The sequence below is a fragment of the Eucalyptus grandis genome, chromosome 7, assembly GCF_016545825.1.
Source record: "Eucalyptus grandis isolate ANBG69807.140 chromosome 7, ASM1654582v1, whole genome shotgun sequence".
Classification (NCBI taxonomy): Eukaryota; Viridiplantae; Streptophyta; class Magnoliopsida; order Myrtales; family Myrtaceae; genus Eucalyptus; species Eucalyptus grandis.
In genome coordinates, this window is record NC_052618.1 from 37,634,953 (window position 1) to 37,655,638 (window position 20,686).

A 20,686-nucleotide genomic window follows, 5' to 3' on the forward strand; every position below is an offset into this window, starting at 1 on the left:
GAAGATGGTAGATTCTCAGAGGTTGGGCTGCTTTTGAGGCCTTAGGATACAAGCATTTAGAGAATCTTCATTAACATGGTCAAGTATTCAAGGAGATAGAGTACCCAGTGACAAACTGGATATCCGAATATGATTCTTTTTTTTCGGTTGAAATGCGAATTCGATTTAACAGCCAGCATTATAACCAGCAATGATTGCATTTGGAGTTTGCTATAACTTCCACACTTGAAATTTTGGAACTGGCTTTACTCTGTAGGTACAACACGGGTTTGAAAAGAAATTTTGGATGCTGATCAAGTGAATAACAGATGATTGAGGAGTAAATATCTTCAATAGTGAAAATAAAGTTACTACAAATTCTGTTGTACTTAGAAAGCTACAAACACGTTAACGTAAAATTTTGGCTACTTCTTGAAAATCAGCCATCATTGCTTCAATTTGGCTTTTCCCTTTGAAGTCTCGCCAAGGCAACACAAGCAATTTTTCAGAAGTAGAAACAGCTTTGCCAAATCCACTTTTAACCATTCATAAACTGGGCCAATCAGAGTTGTTCCAAGTACACTCCCTAGAAGTTACTTACACATCAACATTGACCAATCATCTAACCACGTAAGTGCTGAATTCTGGAAGAGAATCTTACAGCTTCATGATACAGCATACCCCTATCTTCTCAGATTACATAAACCGCAAATGAAACTGAAACCTTTCGAGTAACAACTCACCAAACAACCGAATATCTCCAGCCATGGCCCCATGACAGAAGATAACCCGCTTCTTAGAGCTTGTCATAGCAACCCTATGCTCATGTGGTCAAGTTCATCAGAAGGTAGCACTCAGTGGCACATCACTTTGTCAAAGCATCAAACACCAGGCAGTATTATGTAGTTCAGTGAGAAACACTCAAATCCAACATTGGCGGTAAATCTGACATCAACTGGAGCTGCCAAAAGTAAATTCCCTTTCAGCAGCATAATCAACAAAACTATAGAGAGGTGCAACTCTGTCACCGTATTTCTCAAAAGCTTCGAGTTCCTTCTTAGCCTTGTCCTTGAGCTCCTTAGCAACCTCCACAGCCTTCTCAATCCCATATAACCGCACATAACTCTTCCCTTTTTTCTTCTTTTTTTCCTCATCACTCATTCCACTCTTCGTTTGCTCTTCAAGTATGTCCTCTACTACCTGATACAGTACTCCAACAGCTCTTCCATATCTCCTCAATCTTCTTATCTCCTCATCTTCGGCACCTCCTAGTAACCCTCCACAAACTGCAGAACACTCCGCCATTTCTCCAAATTTCTTCTCTTGAACAAAGTCAACCGAGTTTGGACCACCTTCAAGATCTAAGAACTGCCCAGCAGCCATTCCGGTGGATCCCACAGATCGGGCAATCTCTGCTATCACTCGGAGGAGGCGAGGCTCTGGTACGAGGTCAGATGGTGTCTGTGAGACTATGTGACGGAAGCCAAGAGGAAACAGTGCATCTCCAGCTAGGATTGCCATGTCAACACCGTATACGGTGTGGTTCGATGGCTGGCCCCTGCGTGATGGATCATCATCCATGCAGGGGAGATCGTCATGAATGAGTGAAGCTGCGTGAACCTGTAATCATCAAATATGGATTGTTGAATGACCATGACATCAGAGATCAGATAATTTCTCAGAGCAGAAGAATTTGACATAATCTGAGACAAAAAAGGAGGTTCTCTCAAAAATCAGCTAATGTCTCACTCAAATTTTAATGCTTGGTGGAGTCCTAATTTGTTGATAACATCTAGCCCTTAGACTGTAAACCTTTGATGGACAAACGCATCTTTATTAATTCTGCCCAGAAAACTAATGCTTCAATGACTACTGAACTAAATTATATGGATTCCCCAATTCAGACTTCTTTGCCTTGTAAGGTTTCACCTTGGGTTTTGGAGGATTAAGACTTCATCGGAAACATGACTAACTAACTAGTCGTCCTCAAATCGCAAGACCGAAAAATCATAATCTATTTGATGCTGCCATGATCTTCTGCTTCTTGAATATGCAGTTTCGGCTAACACAGCCATTCAAACTCTCAGTATACACTCCGTCTCCACCAAAACACTTCAACTACCTTTTCCAAGAAGCTCAACTCTAACTAAAACCCAGTACTTACACCAAAGCTGAAGACTTCCCACTCACCAAAGTGACCTCCTACACACAGAACCAAAAGCTGAAGATCCTCTGAAACCCAGTACTTACATTAAAGCAGAAAACTTTCCTCCCACCAAAGTGACCCTCGAACGCACAGAACCAAAAGCGCCTCCTCAACCCATAATTAATCCCACGACCACCATTCCGAATCCAGAACTCATCAAGAAATCCCCACCAAAACATAGAAAATCACCAGGCAGCTAAATCCAGCACACTCACCATCTCAAGAGCGCAGGCGGTGGGGAACGCAGCGAGGCGGTTGCCGCCGAAGAGCTCGCAGGCGGTGACGCACATCACAGGCGGCGCGCGCTTGGCGCCGTCGGCCAAGACGGAGTACCTCATGGCCTCGTAGATCCGCTCCGGGTACTGGACCGGGATCGCCTCGTCGAGCTTCTGGTTGATCTCCGCGATCAGGGTGGCCCAGTACGTCTTCAGATCGAACGGCTTCGGCCTCGGGGACCGGGTCGGGACCGCCGCGGACGCGAGGCAGCGGAATGAGATCGCGGGTCTCAGGTTGACGGGCTTCCTCGCGAGGCAGAGGGCCGGCGACGGCGGCAGCATCGACGAAAAGGCCATGGCTTTCACCTCCCCCTCTCTCCCTCTCTCCCTCTCCGCTCTCTCTGCTGTCTCTCCGCCTCCCTGCGGCTCCTGCAACGCTTCCTGTTCTTGTTCCTGATCTGGGTCTTGTTCAGGTCAGCGCAGTGGACAGTGGGTTAGAAGAAGAAAAGATGAGATTGTGCACTGAGAGAGGTGTCGCGTTCCGCACTGTGGAACGTGGGAACGGTGGTGGGGCGAGTTTTATCCATTCATTCTTCTCTCTTTCGACGAGTGATGGCCGGCGGGCCACTCTCCAGAAAATATTAGGTGGTCCCGAAGCACTAGGTCAGCGTGCGCCCCGACTAATGAGAAAGTTTTATGTGGCTCCGCGTCAGCGAGTGATCCCCTTGCTGTTCCTGTAGAGAAAATATAAAATTTCCTCTAATTATAGGCCTGCCCACGGCTAATTGCTGCTCACCTGCTGCGGAGAGATAGAGATATTTCATTTTCCTCTCTCTTCGGTGCTCGCTTGCTCTCTTCTCCGGCGTTCGCTTGCTCTCTCGGTGGGTGTCGCTTCTTCGCTCTCTGCTCCGGCGCTCGTGCTCGTTAGGTCTCACTCTACAAAAATCCAACGAGACTTCATCGTCCTCTTAGTCTCCATCAAGAAGAAAACCCAACAGCAAGCCCTGATCGTCTTTTGCGCAAGGGAAGAGAGGGAAAGAGCCCGACTCATGGCGGGAAACACTGCACAGCTCATGATGATGGTGTCGTGTCCCCGCCAGGCCGCCGCCGCCGCCGCCGAGGACGCCTCCATGGTGCTCGCGCTCGTCGCAGCCGTGTACTAGACGAGCAGGCGGTCGTCCACGTCTCGTTGGGGCCAGACGAGTCGAGAGCCTCCAGGGACGCGCTGGGGGCTCACTCATTCTTTTCCTCCTTTTTTTTTGTGCCTTAGACTTAAAAATAGAAAATAGTTCATTCCTTTCTTACATAATGTATGGCTGGCAATCTGGTTCTCCAGATTCTTTCCTTAGATTTTGAGGATTCATGTTTTAGTCATTGCCATCCATTTTTCTTTGTAAATTTCCTCACTGGTCTTTGCCCAAATGAAAGAGAAGAGAAGGGTCATCCCGGGAAGAAGAAAAGGAGGCGTGGAAGGATGCTCTGCGTCGGACGACCGTTCTCAGAAAGAAAATGGGGAACCACTCCAGCACCTCCGACCATCCTGAGGAATTGGACATGGCGATCCACTCTCATCGTAGTATTACGGTATTAGAAGCAACACTTGGTCGAGAAATTTTTGTCCTCCTTTCTTATACCTTGTTCGGGTGCTCGTCTATGAATTATTATGCCCTTGCTTAATTATATTTTCTCTTCGTCAGGATCATAATATGCCATTACATCCTGCAATTTGTGCGTGCCCTCGTCGAATATTTGTAATGACGTCATTCATCTGATGAACAATACAGATGGCGTTAAAGGTCGCCCTCTTTGTGACGACACGAGTTACATATGTGAAGAGAGATTTGATGCAGTGTAGAAAACAGATGGTTAGCTGTTGCTTGGTATTTTGCGGTAAACTTCAACGGTGCTTTCATTGACCGATAACAATCTTAGCAGTCGTGTTCTCTCTCCCCACCACGACCTTGATTATTTCCTATCATCTCCGCATGATGTGCACATGGATTGATGTCTAGTTATAGGTTCTTATAGTGAAATTTATGGATCGCAGCAAGATAACGAGAGACTAAACTTCTGTTGTGACTCAAGTACCCATGAATCTCCTTATTTTCCTAGCCAAAAAACGGAGACAGAACTGATAGTTCTGATACTTATGCTTGAATACGCTTGCACCTCTCTGCAACTAAAGCAACCCTTCAAGTATTTATTTACATTCGCAGATGTATAAGATCCTAAGATATATTGTTCAAACATACATGACTAACCATCGATCATAATCCTCATCTCTCCTAATCGAAAGCATCTAATTTCTTCAATCGAAGATGAAGCTTGTATATATGGACAGATGCGATATATAGATCCGTTCGAGGCCTACTATCATTAATTTGCTATGCTTTCAGACTCATCGACAATGAACCTCATCTGCACGAGTATTCGGCCTACTTCAATTGACCGTTGTTCTGTCGTAGTTGGTCTCTTGTGATAGCTGGAATGCAGCTCAAGCTCCTCGCGATGGTCGCTTTCTTCAGTCCGCCTTTGTCTCTAGGGTTGATAGACTTAGCCCTCAAACAGCCGCCGCTCGAGCTCTTCTTCAAGATGACTCTCATGGCCTCCGCTTGGTAGAGCACCGGGTACGCCCGCCCAATCCGGTTGAACAGCATGCACGCGCTCATGTGCGTGTCAGGCGACTCCTCCCAGTTCCTCCCGCCGTTCCTCTCCATCTCCACGCGCACCGCCTCCGTGCAAAGGCCGCACACCATCTTTCCCGAGAACTTCTCCCGGATGCGCCTTGCGGATTCCGGCGTGTACTCCTCAGACATCCTGCAACACTTGCACTTTGCATCCTCCAGCTCATAGATCAGCGGCAGCGGCCTCACCTTGCCATCGGCTTTGCGGGCGGCTTCTTTGCTAAGCTCGGAGGCTGTGTCGGAGAAGGTTCTTTGAAGGGTCTCCATGGAAAGTCTCGAAGGATTGTCCCGGATGTTGTTGCCGGCTTTAGGGTACAATCCGACGGGGGTTTCTCGATTTGGCACCATTGAAGTTGAACGTTGCAGCAAGCGTTGTGATAAAGGTCGAAGAAAACACAGCAGGCTGTGCTCAACGTGAGAAATGAAATAAGAAGGGAAGGGACTACGTATGCGAATATATAGGCAGATGACTAACTTTTTCTCGAGGGGAAAATAAGAGAGTGAACTGTATGTGGACGTACCGACCGTTAGCCCCCAGCGCGTCCCTGGAGGCTTTTGACTTGTCCGACCCCGGCGAGACGTGGACGACCCCCTGCCCGTCTGGTACGCGGCCTCGACGAGCGCGAGCGCCATGGAGGCGTCCTCGGCAGCGGTGGCGGCCTGGCTGGGACACGACACCATCATCATGAGCTAAGCAGTGTTTCTCGGCGCGAGCGCGGATATGAACTCTGCCGAGTCGGGCTCTTTCCTTTTCTTCCCTTGCACAAAAAACGATCGCCGCTTGCTGTTGGGTTTTCTTCTTGATGGAGACTGAGAGGACGATGAAGTCTCGTTGGATTTTTGTGGAGTGAGACTTAACGAGCACGAGCGCCGGAGCAGAGAGCGAAGAAGTGACACCCACCAAGAGAGAAAGCGAGCGCCGGAGAAGAGAGCGATTTAGCACCAAAGAGAGTGAATTCACGAGAGGAAGGAGAGAGAAAGCATCGGTCTTCCTCCTTCGGAAGGAGAATGAGGAGAGAGCTCTCTGAGCAGGTGGGCAGCAATTAATGTGCGTACGCCTATAATTAGGAGAAATTTTTTAAATAAGCCATATGAAACTTTCTGATTGATCGGGGAGTACGCTCACTTGGCGCTCCTAGATCATCTAATATTTTCTCCCACGGCTCCCCGGAGGAACTGAAAACTTGATTCGCGAATGACTACCAGATGTCATCATTTGGAGATCCAACATCGACAAGGTTTCAAGACGACAGAGAAAGAGGAAGGTGCTACGAAGATCGTTTGGAGAATACAAAGTCAACGAGCATGTCTTAAGGATACAAACAACACCCAAGTACACTAAATTATAAAGATAGACAACCAATTTATTTCAAGATGACATCGACAAGGTTTCAAGACGACAGAGAAAGACGAAGGAGCTACGAAGATCGTTTGGAGAATACAAAGTCAACAAGCATGTCTTAAGGATACAAACAACGCCCAAGTCCACTGAACTATAAAGATAGACAACCAATTTATTTCCCTTAGTTATATTTTTCAAGGAAATGCTTCGATGACAGATTGGACGGCGCGCACGGGCTTGATTGTGTACTTGGCGAACCCGGCTTGGCGAAGCACGTGAGCCCACTCCTTCTCGGTCCTCTCTTTGCCTCCCCCGGTGTGAGCCATCATCACCATGTCGAGGGTCAGCCTCACGTCAGTCCACTTGCCGTCGTTCTCTTCATCGATCACGGCTTCCACGATTATCACCTTCCCTGATTTGCTCTCCGAGATGGCTTCTTTGCAGTTCTTCAGGATTTGGATGCACTCACTATCTGACCAGTCGTGAAGAACCGACTATACATGTTCAAAACATGCTAGTCTTTGTTAATCACACTTGAAAAGTTGACCACATGCGTGTGTGTTAAGGGATTATCTTGGAATTAAGAAGACTAATATCATAGAGGGATAAAAGAAAAAAGGGGGTCACATTTTCCTTCATTCTTAGGTGGAGTGAATTTTCTCTAAAGATAATTACACAAATAGTCCCTGAACGTGTAATGTCATCCCTAAATATTTAATTTGTTTAATGTATTCCATGAACTTTAACAAAATGTGCAATTTCCTAAACTTTTAATTCATTTAATGTGATTATGAACTTATGGTACATATTTAATTTAGTCCATAAACTATATGAAAATATTTAATGTTGACCACGAACTTGAATTTATGTAAGGATAATATTATATATTATCATATAATCTAAAGATTATATTGAACATTTCTCTAAATATCATGAATCACATTAAATGAATTCAAGTTTAAGGTCAGCATTAAATATTTCCATATTAAGTATGTTCCAAAATTTCAGAACCACACCGAATAAATTAAAAGTTCAAGGACAATATTGTATATTTGACTAAAGTTTAATGATTAATTTGAATAAATCAAAAGTTTAAGGAACATATTATATATTGAGTCAAAGTTATAATTTTGCCTTTCTCTAAGCATGCCTATGATTGGTAGCTTTTAAATATATATGTTAGCCACTTTTCATGTAGGTGGTATTCACCATCTGTAACTCATCAATTAGATGCAAGGTTGAATAAATATAGTTGAGAAAAAAAAACGGAGGTAATAAAGACATGCATATGAAAGAGTGCCTCTATAGATTGTTATGTGTTTGAAGATGATCCATTTGTATAAACCTCGATTAGTGGTATATGAAATAGGCGATTTCATGATTTAACTTTGCAAATCAATCACACACTTTTTCTTACAATAGAAGATTACACCGTCAGTACATGATTTTCGTTTGAGGACACAATCGGTTTGGTAAGAATTAATAAGAGATGTACAAAATTCCAATTGGATGTTCACTTGTTATCATATGGGTAATTGATACATGTGGGGGTTCTAAGATCAACTGTTGAATTGGGCGAAAGAAATGTAAATGAAAATATATTTCCATGTTTAAAAAGCCAACCAATCATCACTAACATAATAAAAGACACCTCTTAAAAATAGGTTAATACTACGAAAACCTTAAACTTGTACAGCTACAATAAATTTACTCAAAATTAATTTTTTGACAACCAAAAATCTTATATTGACACACTTGTGACAAATTTAGCAAAAACTAATTTTTTGATCATAAAAAAATCCCAAATTGAAACATTTATAACAAAGTTATCCTTTGGTGGTTTTCATTAAATTGAATTAATATCATCAAAAATCACAAACTAGTATACTTATAACAAATGGAGAGTGAAACCTCAAACATGTATCCAACTTAACAAATTGATAGAAATTAATCGAGAGTAAATTTGTTATGAATTTATTAATTTATGATCTAAAAATTAATTTGGGATATATAAATATACTGATTTCTGGTATTCTGTGGCATTAACCTTTTAAGAATATGTACTACGTTTATCCCATGGTCTTCGCAATTATTTTCTCAACGACTCTTGTTCTTTTTGTCTGGAAAGCACTGTTTTTGATAGATTGGGGCTGTCGCTACTCGCTATGGGGTGAAAATGGAGAGCCGAAAATTCGGACCGGCCTGAAATTCCTTTGCCCAAATAGTCTTGGGTCGGATATCGGGTTCATTCTGTTATACATGTTTTCATCTTGTGAAGCTCGAAATGGGCTGGCCCAAATTTGAAACATTATTTATGATATAGTTTTTTCAATCATTCTGGATTTATAGATAAAGTTTTCTATTTTGGATGGGAAAATGGAAATACCACAAGCGAACTAATTATTTTTCTTATACTATTGAAATAATGAGATTTACGAGGGAACGAATTATATTATTTAATGTTGAAGAATTGATAAATAATTTCAGGCCTAGCCTGACCCAAGTCGAACAAGCCCAAGTTTGCTGTAAAAGCCCGGCCCGTTTACACCCCTAAAAGTCCGTAACCAGATATATATTACCCACATGCAAATGTATAATAATTATGCCATAAATCCATTAGTAAAGTAGTTTTTCAGTATGTTTGGTGTGTACTTGATGCGCACACCATTTCCCACAAAGCAATTAACACTAACTTAAAAATGACCAAGTAGGATTTATCAAACACTAATTAATGTCTAATATATAAAAATTGGTTTAGAAAAAGCGCAGTGCTATTTTCACTCCTATTTTGGCTAAGAAACTCCTTTTTCTAGGCAACTTACGAAACACCTTCTTTCTCTCTCTCTCTCTCTCTCTCTCTCTCTCTCTCTCTCTCTCTCTCTCTCTCTCTCTCTCTCTCTCTCATTTGTTGTGTTTTTTTTTTTTCATTAGAATCACAAAACTATCTTTATTTCTATCATCTCTCATTAGTTTCACATTACAAATGTCCATTCTACCCAACAAGATATCATTTTACCTTGCATTTTATTATCACTTTGCCTCAAGAATGTTGTCAAGTTTTAGTTTGTGCTCTTATATTCTCAATCACAAAAAAATTCTATTTATGACAGTTTATGAACACACAATTAATTGCCTTATTATTATTATTATCAAATAGTATGAATGAAACTATATTTCAAAGTCAAAAATTAAAATTGAATTTAATATTCTAGCTGATCTTGATAAAAGATGGAAAAGAAAAAGTGATTAAAATATGGATAAGATTAGAAACATGATCAAATGTCAAATATACTTCTATTTAGGTCATATCTAAATATTAACAAAAGATAAGCACATAAAGGAAAGAAAAGGGAAACTTCTTTGTGTTCTACTCTTTCTATGAAGAAAGTAATTAATACTGATTGTAGATTAATCTCACAACAAGTGGATCAAAACATTAAAATATGTTAAAATTGTCCTCTAAAAAAAATCTGATGTGAGTTTGAAAGTGAAGAAGGTGTAAATACATTTGCAACCCCCATCTTGTAATTTATATTAAAATATGAAAAGTTCAAAAGAAAACACAAATCAACGATGTTTAATTTTCGAAACCTACAAACTTAATCTGGAAAAACAACTACGAGGTCAAAATTGGCTAGATAATTATATTGAATTTTAATTTTCAGCTTTGAAATAAAGTTTCCCTCAAATAATTGATAAAAAATATGTAATTAATTGTGTATTAATAAGCTGCCATAACTAGAAATCTCTAACTTTCTATGTAACTTTTGTAATTAGAAATATGAGAACATATAAAATCAACGACCTCCTCCAAGGATGTAGGATAAGATAATATCTTGTTGGGTGTAATATGACAATTGTATTGTGAAAACAATAAACAAATAAAATATGTAACTAACATAGTCAAGTTCCCAGCAGTTGTTTTCTTCTAATTGGCGCCACATTAGAATAACTTTCATTTTTCTACCGCATTAGATTGCTACTTGGGCAGTTAGTGGTCGACCGAAGGATGTTGAATGCACTAATGGAGAATGTTAGAGGACCATATTGCACAATTACAAAAAGTTTGATGACTTAATCGAATAAAATAAAAGTCAGATGAGCAAATCTTACAAATTAAAGAACTTACATAGCTAAAATTTTTTTTTAATGGTTGAAATAAAACTTTATTATTATTATTATTATTATTATTATTATTATTATTATTATTATTATTATTATTATATTATATTTTATTTTGGGGGTTGGAAGCTAAGAGCGCGTTTGTTTGTATTTCTGTTCAAAAAGTGTTCTAGGGATTAGAAATAGATTTTCTATTTCTATTCTCGAGAACAATTTTTGACTATAAAGATGCGTTTGATAAACTTGTTCCAAGAATAGAAAATGAATAGAAACACATTTGGTAAATTTTTATTCTTTTTTTTTTTTGTTTCTTTTAATTTTATTTTTCCTTTATTTTTCTTTTGGCTGGTCGCCGATCTCGCCCATGGTCGGCGACCGGCCGACGACGGTCGGCGGCCTCGCCTGCCACGGCGAGGTGAGCTCGCCGAGCCTCGCCGAGGACCAACGACGCTCGGCCTCGCCGGGACCGCGATCCTTCGAGGTTGCCGGCCCTTGGCGGCCGGTCGGCCGCCATGGCCGAGGTCGTGGACCGGCCAAAGAAAAAAAGAAGAAAAAAAGAAGAAGAAAAAAAGAGAAAAAAAGAGATGAGAGAGAAAATTTGTTCTTCAAAAGTGTTTCGAACAAAAATAATTTTTTTTGTTTCTTATTTCTATTCTAATTTTGTTCCCTAACAAAAACAGATTTTGAACAAAAACACAAACAAACGCGTTTCGTTGTTTTTTATTCTCGTGAACAAAAAAACAGAAAATCTGTTCGTGAACAAAATTTATAAACGCAATCATGCACGCCCTAAACTATTCCTTCCTTTTATCTCCCATCTTAGGGAGAGACACAAAGGGAAAGGGTGGGGCATCCAGAACTAATGCTAGAAAATTCATTTTTAATAAATAATGAGAGCAGGGCAAGAGAAAAGAAAAAGAAAAACAACTTTCGTACGCGCATATATAGTCTTTTTCCCGAAACATTGACCAGCTAGGAAGAAGTTGATTCATTCAATGGAGCTCTATTTGTTTGATTTAATAAGGGGTTATAACATCTGAAATGCACTGGAGTTAATGTCGTGGATTGAAAAGGACTATCGCATCGAGAATTCTAGATCGGGTCAACATGTCAACTAATCAATTATGATAAATTAGTCATTATAGCGCTTCCTTCTTATCCTACAAAACGTCCGAAAACTGTACCTAGCCCGGTTAGTTTATGGATGAATTTTTGACGTACATACGTTGCCAGAAAGGGAGAAAAAAGAAGTAAGAAAAGCAACCGACCTTGAGGAAAGCAGCATCAGCCTTAGGAACACCCTCAAACATATCTCCTCCGGCATGCTCCACCCCCTCGCATGGCGGTAAAGCCCCGGAGACGACATGAGGGAGGTCGAAATTGATCCCTCTGATCCACGGAAATGCCTTCCTCAGCAGCCTCAGGGTGGTCCCGTTCCCTCCTCCGACGTCCACCATGGTCAGGACACCTTCGAACACCTCTGGGCAATCCTCGGCGACTGCTGGCACCGCCACTCTTGCGTCGCATGCCATGGCCTCGTCGATGAGCCTGCTGTGCCCGGGATTCGCTGCTGAGTATACCCAAATGTCGTCACCGTGCGCCGCCACGAAAGGCGGAGGAGCTGTGGCAGCTGCTGCAGACACTTGAGAGCTCAGGTTGAGGAATGGGGCGAGCATCACGGGGGTGGTCTCGAGCAGAATTAAAGCGGCCATTGATTTCTCTCCTCTGGTCAGGAGGAGGCGAGAGAGCGGGGTCTGTGAGTAGGTGTCGGTGTCGGCGTGGTGCCTGAAGATCTTGCGGTGGATGAGGAAGCGGAGGATGCGGCGGAGGGAGGAGGGGCAACAGCCAAGCTTGGAGGAGAGCTGGGGCAGAGAGATGGAGGGATCTGGGTGGCTCTCGATGGCGTCGGCAATGCCGAGATCGATGGCGCACTTCACCACCGCCATCTTAGTGAAGCCGAGGATGTACTTCCAGATGTCCACCCCGGCTTTTGCTTCTTCGTCGTCCTTGTCGCCGGCGACTTGCGCCGTTGGTGTTGGTTCTGCTGCTGGTTTTTCAAGTGTCATACTCTCTCTCTCTCTCTCTGGGTTTTGATTGATGAAGCTTGCAGATGGAAACTCAACTTGTTACTAGAATTAGCAATCACGAGAAGAACTGCATAGGTATTTCATCCTACACCTAATTTATAGTAGTTTAGTCTTAAATTGATTTTAAGGTAACACTAGAACGAGATTAGACAATCATTTCTTATTGTCTTGTAATTTTCACATGCTTCATTTGTTTTGAAAAGTGACCTTGCAATTTTCACATGCTTCATTTGTTTCGAAAAGTGACGTTTCATATAAAGATGACATGGTGAGATGGAATAAAATTTTTCATGTTAGTTGTTTCTTTCACATGACTAATCTATTCAATCGAACATCTTTGTGATGATAATCAAATTATATTACTTGCATCGATAATGTAAATTAAGATCCTTTACTTGTAAATAATGAGGAAAGTCAGGTTTAGACCGTCCGGTCAAAGGCAAATTATCTAAACTTAAACCTCAAGGTTATGCACACGACATACAAATTTTTGTATCGAGTTCACGCAATAATTTTTCATGTAGAGCTCATTGCCTCGGCATAATAGAGTTGAAAGTGCATGGACCATAGCGCTGCTAACTTCTTGTCCTTGCTAGCTTTTTTTCATCGTCTAAAGTATAGTATCAAGTACCAGATTAAAAAAACTGATTGATGCAACCGCGCTGTCCAACACGAAAATGATCTATTTCCCATGTCATTTCATCCTCGAACTCCTTAGTAGTAGTGTATAAGATGACAAGACTCACGAAACTTGGATCAAACCAATTGACTTAATCGGGTAATGTAGGTCGATATTTTTAGCCCTTTTTTTGCGGTTTAGTGCGGTTCAACCGCACACCACTTAGAGAATCTAGTTCGTATTCAGTCTGGTTGGAAAATGCCCTAGGAAACTTCTGATGTTGGACCAAGCCCATATCTCCATATGCCGGTATGAAAATTGTGTTTTGCAGGTAAATTTCAAAGATATATTCCGGCGACCTTCATTTACAATGCCACGAAACCCTCGGGGGGACAAGTACAACTGTACAAGATTGGATGGATCAGATGAGCATACATGAAGAGTTGATGGGCACACCGCAACGTCAAGATCTGTCGTCTTCCAAATCATTTTAACCTTTTCTTGTCCCCCTCATGTTTAACTTTTCGGAGACTCCACAAGAAAACAACCGGGCCATTGATTGGGCTTCTCTTCATCTTCATGCTGAAGCAACGTAGAAAATAGAATAATCTTTCGTACCGAATGTCGCATCTTGAGCGAACTTCGTTGGACAAAGCAAGTTTCAGGGAGATGGAGATAGAAAAGGCATGTTTCACGACGATGTTTCTTGATTAGAATAGGTCGACTGGCAAATAGCAATGAGTGGCCTGAGATTCTAAACAGATTTTACTTGAAATTTGAAATCTACTTGTTAGAATAGATTCTCATATGCCCTTTGGTGATGATGAGAGCTATAGAGAGTTCATACTATTTTTATTCAAAGAAGGAGAAGAAGAAGGTGAGAGCTACCAAGAGTTCTTCCTGATTCTATTCAATGAAGGAGAAGAAGGAGACAAGCACAGCGAAAGAGGGGGAGAAGAAGGAGGATGAGGCCTTCATTTATATGAAGAAGGAGAAGAAGAAGAAGAAGAAGAAGAAGAAGAAGAAGAAGAAGAAGAAGAAGAAGAAGAAGGTGAGAGCTACCAAGAGTTCTTACTAATTCTATTTAATGAAGGAGAAGAAGGAGACGAGCACGACGAAAGAGAGGGAGAAGAAGAAGAGGAGGGACCCTTATTTGAAATAGTGGAACTATCTGCTGAAATAGAAGAAGAAACAATGACTCATGAACTGGGCAGGGTATGCTTGTCTGTTACTATTCGTTATACTTTGAACTAAAGTTTCCAAAATGTTTTTTTTTTTTTTTTTTTTGCGCATGCCCTTTTTCCCCCCAGTTTTGATGCTATGATTCTCTTTTTGGTTGGACAACGGGATTGCTTCTTGTCAATTATACTTGGGCTCTTTAAAAGTTTCTCCTGTAGCTTTATGCAATTGATTGACGTAAGGTGTCAATTGACTTACTTTGCAGGAATTAGAAGACATTGAGATCGAAGTCAACGATAACGTTTCAAAGTGGCTACTCGCAAATAAGGAGAAAAGAAGTAGGAGCGTAGCTAATGTCTTTGTCATTGGGGCACAAGTCGCTTTGATCATAAGATTTGATACTTTGCTTAACACAGACTCGCAGTGATAATCACAACCATATTTGCATTTGTAAGGTTAAAAGTGGTCTAACTTCACCATTTGCTTAATTGTGCCGTGCATGTATAATAAGTGTGGTGTGCATGCCACAACTGTTGTGCACATGCCATAAGTGTGCCGTGCATGTGCTGTGCCAACATCGTGCACATGATGTGCATATTCCAACATCAACATAAAAGAACTTCAATTTCGATTAAAAAGCCTAATTGACATAAATACTAATAAGTCATAACTCAATACAATTGTCGCCTCCTATTGATTTTCATTTTTTGTATGATGGTCATCGGAGTTTTAAGGAAAAGATGCCAACTAATTGTAACCAAATTAGAAACCACCGACCTTCTGCAACTTCTCGAAAGCGTCAGCCTGCAACAGCGGTATTCACCCTTGAATTGCCTCACCGGCCATCAGGTTGCCACTCCCTTTTCTTGCTCACCCTCGCCGCCCTTTTGTTTCTTCTTCTTCTCTAGGTCGACCGGTCCCAACCCAGCTCCGACCCAAATTGATAATTTGCATGCCATTGGGACTTTGTCGTAATGGTGGAGCTACAAAGCTCCACTGCATCCATTTAGGATTTGAATTATCCATTTTTCGACTTGTAGAGGTTCTCTCTGCAAGTCCAAAGATGGCATCTCCAGCTAGACTTGGAGGGACCTCCTCCATTTTCCTTTGCATCTCTCTCTCTCTCTCTCAACCATCGCTTTCTATTTGCCGCCGTTGAGAGCACGTTGGCTTGCTCCTTCCGTTCGCCGCCCTTCGTCAAATAACTCCCCCCCTCTCTCTCAGAAGCCATGGTCCGCTTTGTTTTCGTTTAGGTTGCTGGAGTAGACGATTGGTCGACCGGTGATAGGACAGTGTTCAGCAGGTTGCGTTTGAGGGAGAAGAAGAGGAAGTCGCGCAGGAAAAAGACAAAACAAAAAGAGGCAAAAAAAGATAAAAAAAGAGGAGAAAATATATTTTTTTAAATGTTATAAAAAAGTTCGTTTTAATCCGATCGGATCAGATATGATATATGGTTCAGTTCAACAATTCGAATTGGGTAAATCCGGTCCGAACCCATTCTTGAATATAATAATAACAATTTTTGGATGCTTTTTTCCCCTTTTAGAGACAATGATGATAGGTAATTTTAAAAGATACAAATAATAAAGAATTTAAAAATTCAGAAAATTAATCAAATATTCAGAAAATTCGGAAATCTTACCAAAAAACACCTTAAAAATAACTATGTGAGTATTTTTCTCTTAAGTAGTAAGGAAAAAGATCCCTAAAAAATTGTAACCCAATATTCAAACAATTCCCGATGATAATAAAAGATAACAAATAATATACATTTAAAACTCAGAAATTTCATATAAAATTGAAAAATATCACAAAAATCAGAAATTTTTAGATAAAACTTAAAAATGAGCTTGCCTGTTAATTGAATGATTGCAATAGAACTATCACCACTTGCCGTTACAATTCATTGACCATAACTTATATTTAGACATACGAATAATATGAAACATTAATAAAGTAAAAGCTTTAATCATAAAATGAAAGCTCAAACTAATGGTTTCAGATATTTACTCATTATTGGATGTCATGGAATACCATATGATCATGCAAAGACAGACAAAGGAAAACACAAAAACTTATTCTAAATTTCGGGTTTTACCTACCTAAAACTTGAAATCTATCTGTCAAAACAAGTTCCTAAATTTTTAGAACTTGGAACCTACCCCACATATGTTAGAATTTTGAAATCGGTCAAGTTTTCACTAGCCTAATTCTTTGGTTTCACCCACCCTACTGGCAAGGATCTCTTGGTTTTGCAAATTTGAGTTAGCTGGTATCTTCTTACAAGTCCAGACTCTTTGCATGATGTGAACATCATTTTTATATTAACTGCTTTTGCAGATGGTGAGAAATATATTTTGCATTTTAGAGTGTAATCAAAACATTACTTAAGCCAGTTGAGAAGATCAAGTAAACTAGTTGGGGAAAATCGAAATTAATTGATGGATTGGTTGATAATTTGGGATGTACTAGATTAATTTTTTTTTTTTTGTTGGTCAATTTTTTTTCCCAATAAGTCATTTTCCTAAAAAATGAATTATGTCTTTGCATTTAATTCTCTTGAAACCGCAGTTCGAGAAAATATCTTATAATGTTTATTAATGATCAAAATAGCTAGTGAAGAAATTTACAAAGTAAAGGCAACCGTTTTATGAATCCTTAATAAAAATTGCAACCCCAAATCGGTTATTATATGCTCATGAAGTTTGTATTAGTTGAGTAGAGCCAAGTGCAAATGTGCAAGTTAATATACAAATGGTGTCCTAACTAGATAAACTAATATGAGAAGTGCTTTGCCACTATTAATGGTGAACAAGGTTTTGTCAAGGTGTCTATAGATTGGAAGGACCTTGAAATATCGTGAACATCTAGAATGACCTTACTTGAGGGTGAACAAGTCAAGAAGAATGGTCAAGATTTGGTGAACATTTGGATGGATATGATGGTGAACAAGTCTAGGACGAGGATATTCAGTAAAGTTTGGAAGGACGATGGAAATGTGAATAGTTAGGTAGAATCATGATGGTCAATATACTCGGAAATATGAGAAGATAGAAGATCGAATCACTTAGAGAAGTAGTGGGTTGCTGGCAAGATTAGTAGGTTGTGGGCAAATCAGTTCCTATAAGATGAAATGGAATACTAAGATGATATTGATGATTAATGTGAGTTCTGTGAAGAACAATGAAGTTATCCATAAGAGGGGAACATGTCTAAAATGTCAACAATCTTTCATCAACTTAAATTTTTTGGAAGTTGACATATGTAGAAGGATCATTGGATGATTGATCATTGGTCATTCCATATGGTGTGACTATGAACAACATCAATAGATTGATGATAACAAGCACATATTGATAATGAGCAATGGATCATGCTGATATCAAGTACTAGAAGGTATTGGTCACTTGGTCATCTGGTTGAAACGTTGATCATAAGAAAAATAGTCATTGACAAGCCTTCCTTGTAGCAAGAGTACTGGAGTAGAATCATAGCAATCTTGTCAATTATGATCAGGAGACAGACTTAGATAGAAGCATAACTAATTGTTTTGGGAAATTGCATCTGTCAGAGAGACGTTTTGATGTTGACGAGCGACAAAGAGACCTTTTGCTATTGGAAATAGTGGAACTAGCGGCTACATGAGGGATTTGAGTTGGAAATGGTCATCAAAGGTTGGATGGCTATAAAAAGAAGAAGTAGTTGAGTTGGAGGGAAACGAACTAAACTAGTCTATTACTCTGAGTATTCTTCTTTGCTCTGTTCTTATTGATAATAGAGGTGTATTTTTTATAATATCTCTATGGGATACCATTGTTGGTGATCATGAAAAAAGCAAGTGTACAAAAGTGACGGCGATACTTGTATCTTGATGGTGTGATTTCATTTGATGAGAGCAATATGTGCTGATTATAATTTGTTTTGAAGAATATTAGTGGATTCCAGTCTTATTGTGGTTGTTAGTTGTGAACATTGAGTAACCATCATGAATTTCTAATCCAAATTTTAACAATGCCCATTTATTTGCACTATTTATTTCAGGCTCATCTTTTAGAGTATGTTTAGCGCTTCTACTTATAATTTCTCGATCAAGAAGCTGTCCAAAGAGTTCTTGTAAAGCTTCATAAACATCCCTACTTCTACTACTCTTCAATCATAGCCAACCTAACAAGTACGATCATAGACAATGAATGAAATTTCCACACTAGTGACACATGTTGAGCTAGTGCTATTTACGCATCACGAATGAGACAATGCCTCCACGCCCAATATAAAGAACATTCTGGCTTTAGAATTTTTAAATAAATTGTCATGATCTTGAATAGGAGAAATGACACCAAAAACTTTTTAATCTGTATTATACATGCCATCCCCTCATGCACTCTTCGGGCTGATGAATGAATGCATGGGAAGTGGCACTCTGGTAAGCCCATATTGGTTTGTTTTGATAAACAAGTATTCTTGTATAAGTAAATTAATATCAAAGTTTGATCGCAATGGAAGTAAAAATACTCATACACGTGTTTCCAAAGTATTTTCGTGTATTTTAATAAAAACACACAGAAGAGATAAAATGGCCAATCATATTAACCTTGTACTATGCTCCAAAATTTGATTATGACGTTCTTCAGATTCTAAGCACTAATATCTAACATCCTTACAGTAGTGGTTCTGATGTTCTTTAGACTCTGACTACAAACGCTTGATCTTTTGGTAACATCGGTTCTGATGTTCTTGATATTTTACCCTTCTGGTAATACTAGTTCTAATGTTCTTCAAATGTAGAACGTCTAATCTCTTCGTAACGTAGGTTTTGACATTCTTTAGATCCAGCCCCACAAGTGTTGGGTCTCTAATTCAAACACATCACCAATTTCATGTTGAATAGAAGAGAGAAATTGAGAGATTTCACAACTACTCTCGTGAGTGAATGATTTAGTTGATCACTATCAACACTCTTAATTGTCTATTATTGATCATCGATCATTCTGTGATATGCACTTTGTATTACCGTTTTGTAGCCAATGTAGATCACATTTAAATTGGCTCATTAACTCTAAAACCCTTTTAGAATTAATTCAACCATAACTTATGACGAACTAATTAGGGCATTAACTCTGTAATTGTTACAAAGCATTATTCTAGACATTTAGGCCCTGTTTGGCAACACTCCAAACAGTGATTAATTCTGATTTTTTGTTCCCGGAATCAGTTTGGGACGAGAATTGCGTTTGGTAAAAATTTTGTTCTCGGAAACAAATTTGTTCCCGAATCAGTTTTGGAGTAGATTTGAGAATAAAAAAAAAAGTTGATTCTACGTCCGAGAATCAAAAAAGAATCAACACAATAAAACTCTTCTTCTTTCCTTCCGCCATCACGCGACCGTCGCCCGCCGCCGTCCGCCGCCGCTCACCACCACCGGTCGCCGGCCGCCGGTCCGGCGAGCTCGCCGGAGGCTCACCCAGCCACTGGCGAGGTCCGGCGAGCTCGCCGGAGGCTCGCCCAGCCACTGGCGAGCCTCGCCGGGGCTGGGCGAGGCCCGCCTGGCCACCGGCCGAGCTCGCCTAGCCTGTCCACCGGCGAGGCGAGGCCCGCCTAGCCACCGGCCGGGCTCGCCTAGCGACCGGTGGCCAAGCGGCCTCGCCCGGCCCGGCGAGCCTCGCCCGGCCCGGCGAGGCTCGCACGTCCATCGGCGACGCTCGGCCTCGCCGGATCTAGCGAGGCCGAGCCTCGGGGGGCTAGGCGAGCGTCGCCGCGGCAACTGGCGAGGCTGCCGGCGGCGACGCTCCGGTGAGGTCGCCGACCCTCGTTCGGCCGGTCGCCGGTCCGGCGACCGGCCACAAGAAGAAAAGAAAAACATGATAAAAAGGAAAAAGAAAAGGAAAAAAAGGAAAAAGGTAAAAAAAGAAAAAAAGAAAAAAAGTAGAAAAATTATTTAAAAATAAAAAAAATAATTTGGAACAGAATCAATGGACACGTTATCAAACGCAATTCTATTCCAGAATAAAAAATTTTAGACAGTTACCAAACACGTTCTTTTACTCGAATCGGTTCAGGGAAAGAATAAAAATAATCATTTCTTGTCGAAATCGGTTCCCAAGAACAGAATCGTTGCCAAAGCGCCCTTATTTGTAATCATTACAAGTCTTTATTGAGTATTGGCTTTGTAATTGTTACAAATATTTAATTTGACCATTACATTTGGAACTGTTTCAAAGTATTAATTGGTCATCTAAATGCGAAATCGTTTTAG

The 20,686-nt window shown here is 40.6% G+C and overlaps 3 protein-coding genes across 3 annotated transcripts; all 3 read right to left on the reverse strand.

Annotated features, from left to right (window-relative positions):
• Positions 1-408: 408 nt before the first annotated feature.
• Positions 409-2,971, reverse strand: LOC104453451 (heterodimeric geranylgeranyl pyrophosphate synthase small subunit, chloroplastic). The gene is made up of 2 exons (XM_010068010.3): positions 2,401-2,971; positions 409-1,599 (listed from the first exon to the last, which is right to left on the reverse strand). The coding sequence occupies exons 1-2, from the start codon at positions 2,755-2,757 to the stop codon at positions 931-933; spliced, it is 1,026 nt and encodes a 341-aa protein (XP_010066312.1). The 5' UTR covers positions 2,758-2,971; the 3' UTR covers positions 409-930.
• A 1,628-nt stretch (positions 2,972-4,599) lies between these two features.
• LOC104455525 lies at positions 4,600-6,162 on the reverse strand (the record flags this gene model as incomplete). The annotated part of the gene is made up of 2 exons (XM_018859590.2): positions 4,600-5,487; positions 5,606-6,162. Coding segments are annotated over 2 exons (1,209 nt in total), but the record flags the coding sequence as incomplete, so codon positions are not given.
• Positions 6,163-6,570: 408 nt separating this feature from the next.
• Positions 6,571-12,648, reverse strand: LOC104453452 (acetylserotonin O-methyltransferase). The gene is made up of 2 exons (XM_010068011.3): positions 11,817-12,648; positions 6,571-6,920 (listed from the first exon to the last, which is right to left on the reverse strand). Exons 1-2 carry the CDS (start codon positions 12,612-12,614, stop codon positions 6,621-6,623), a joined length of 1,098 nt encoding a protein of 365 aa, XP_010066313.2. The 5' UTR covers positions 12,615-12,648; the 3' UTR covers positions 6,571-6,620.
• Between the last annotated feature and the right edge of the window lie 8,038 nt (positions 12,649-20,686).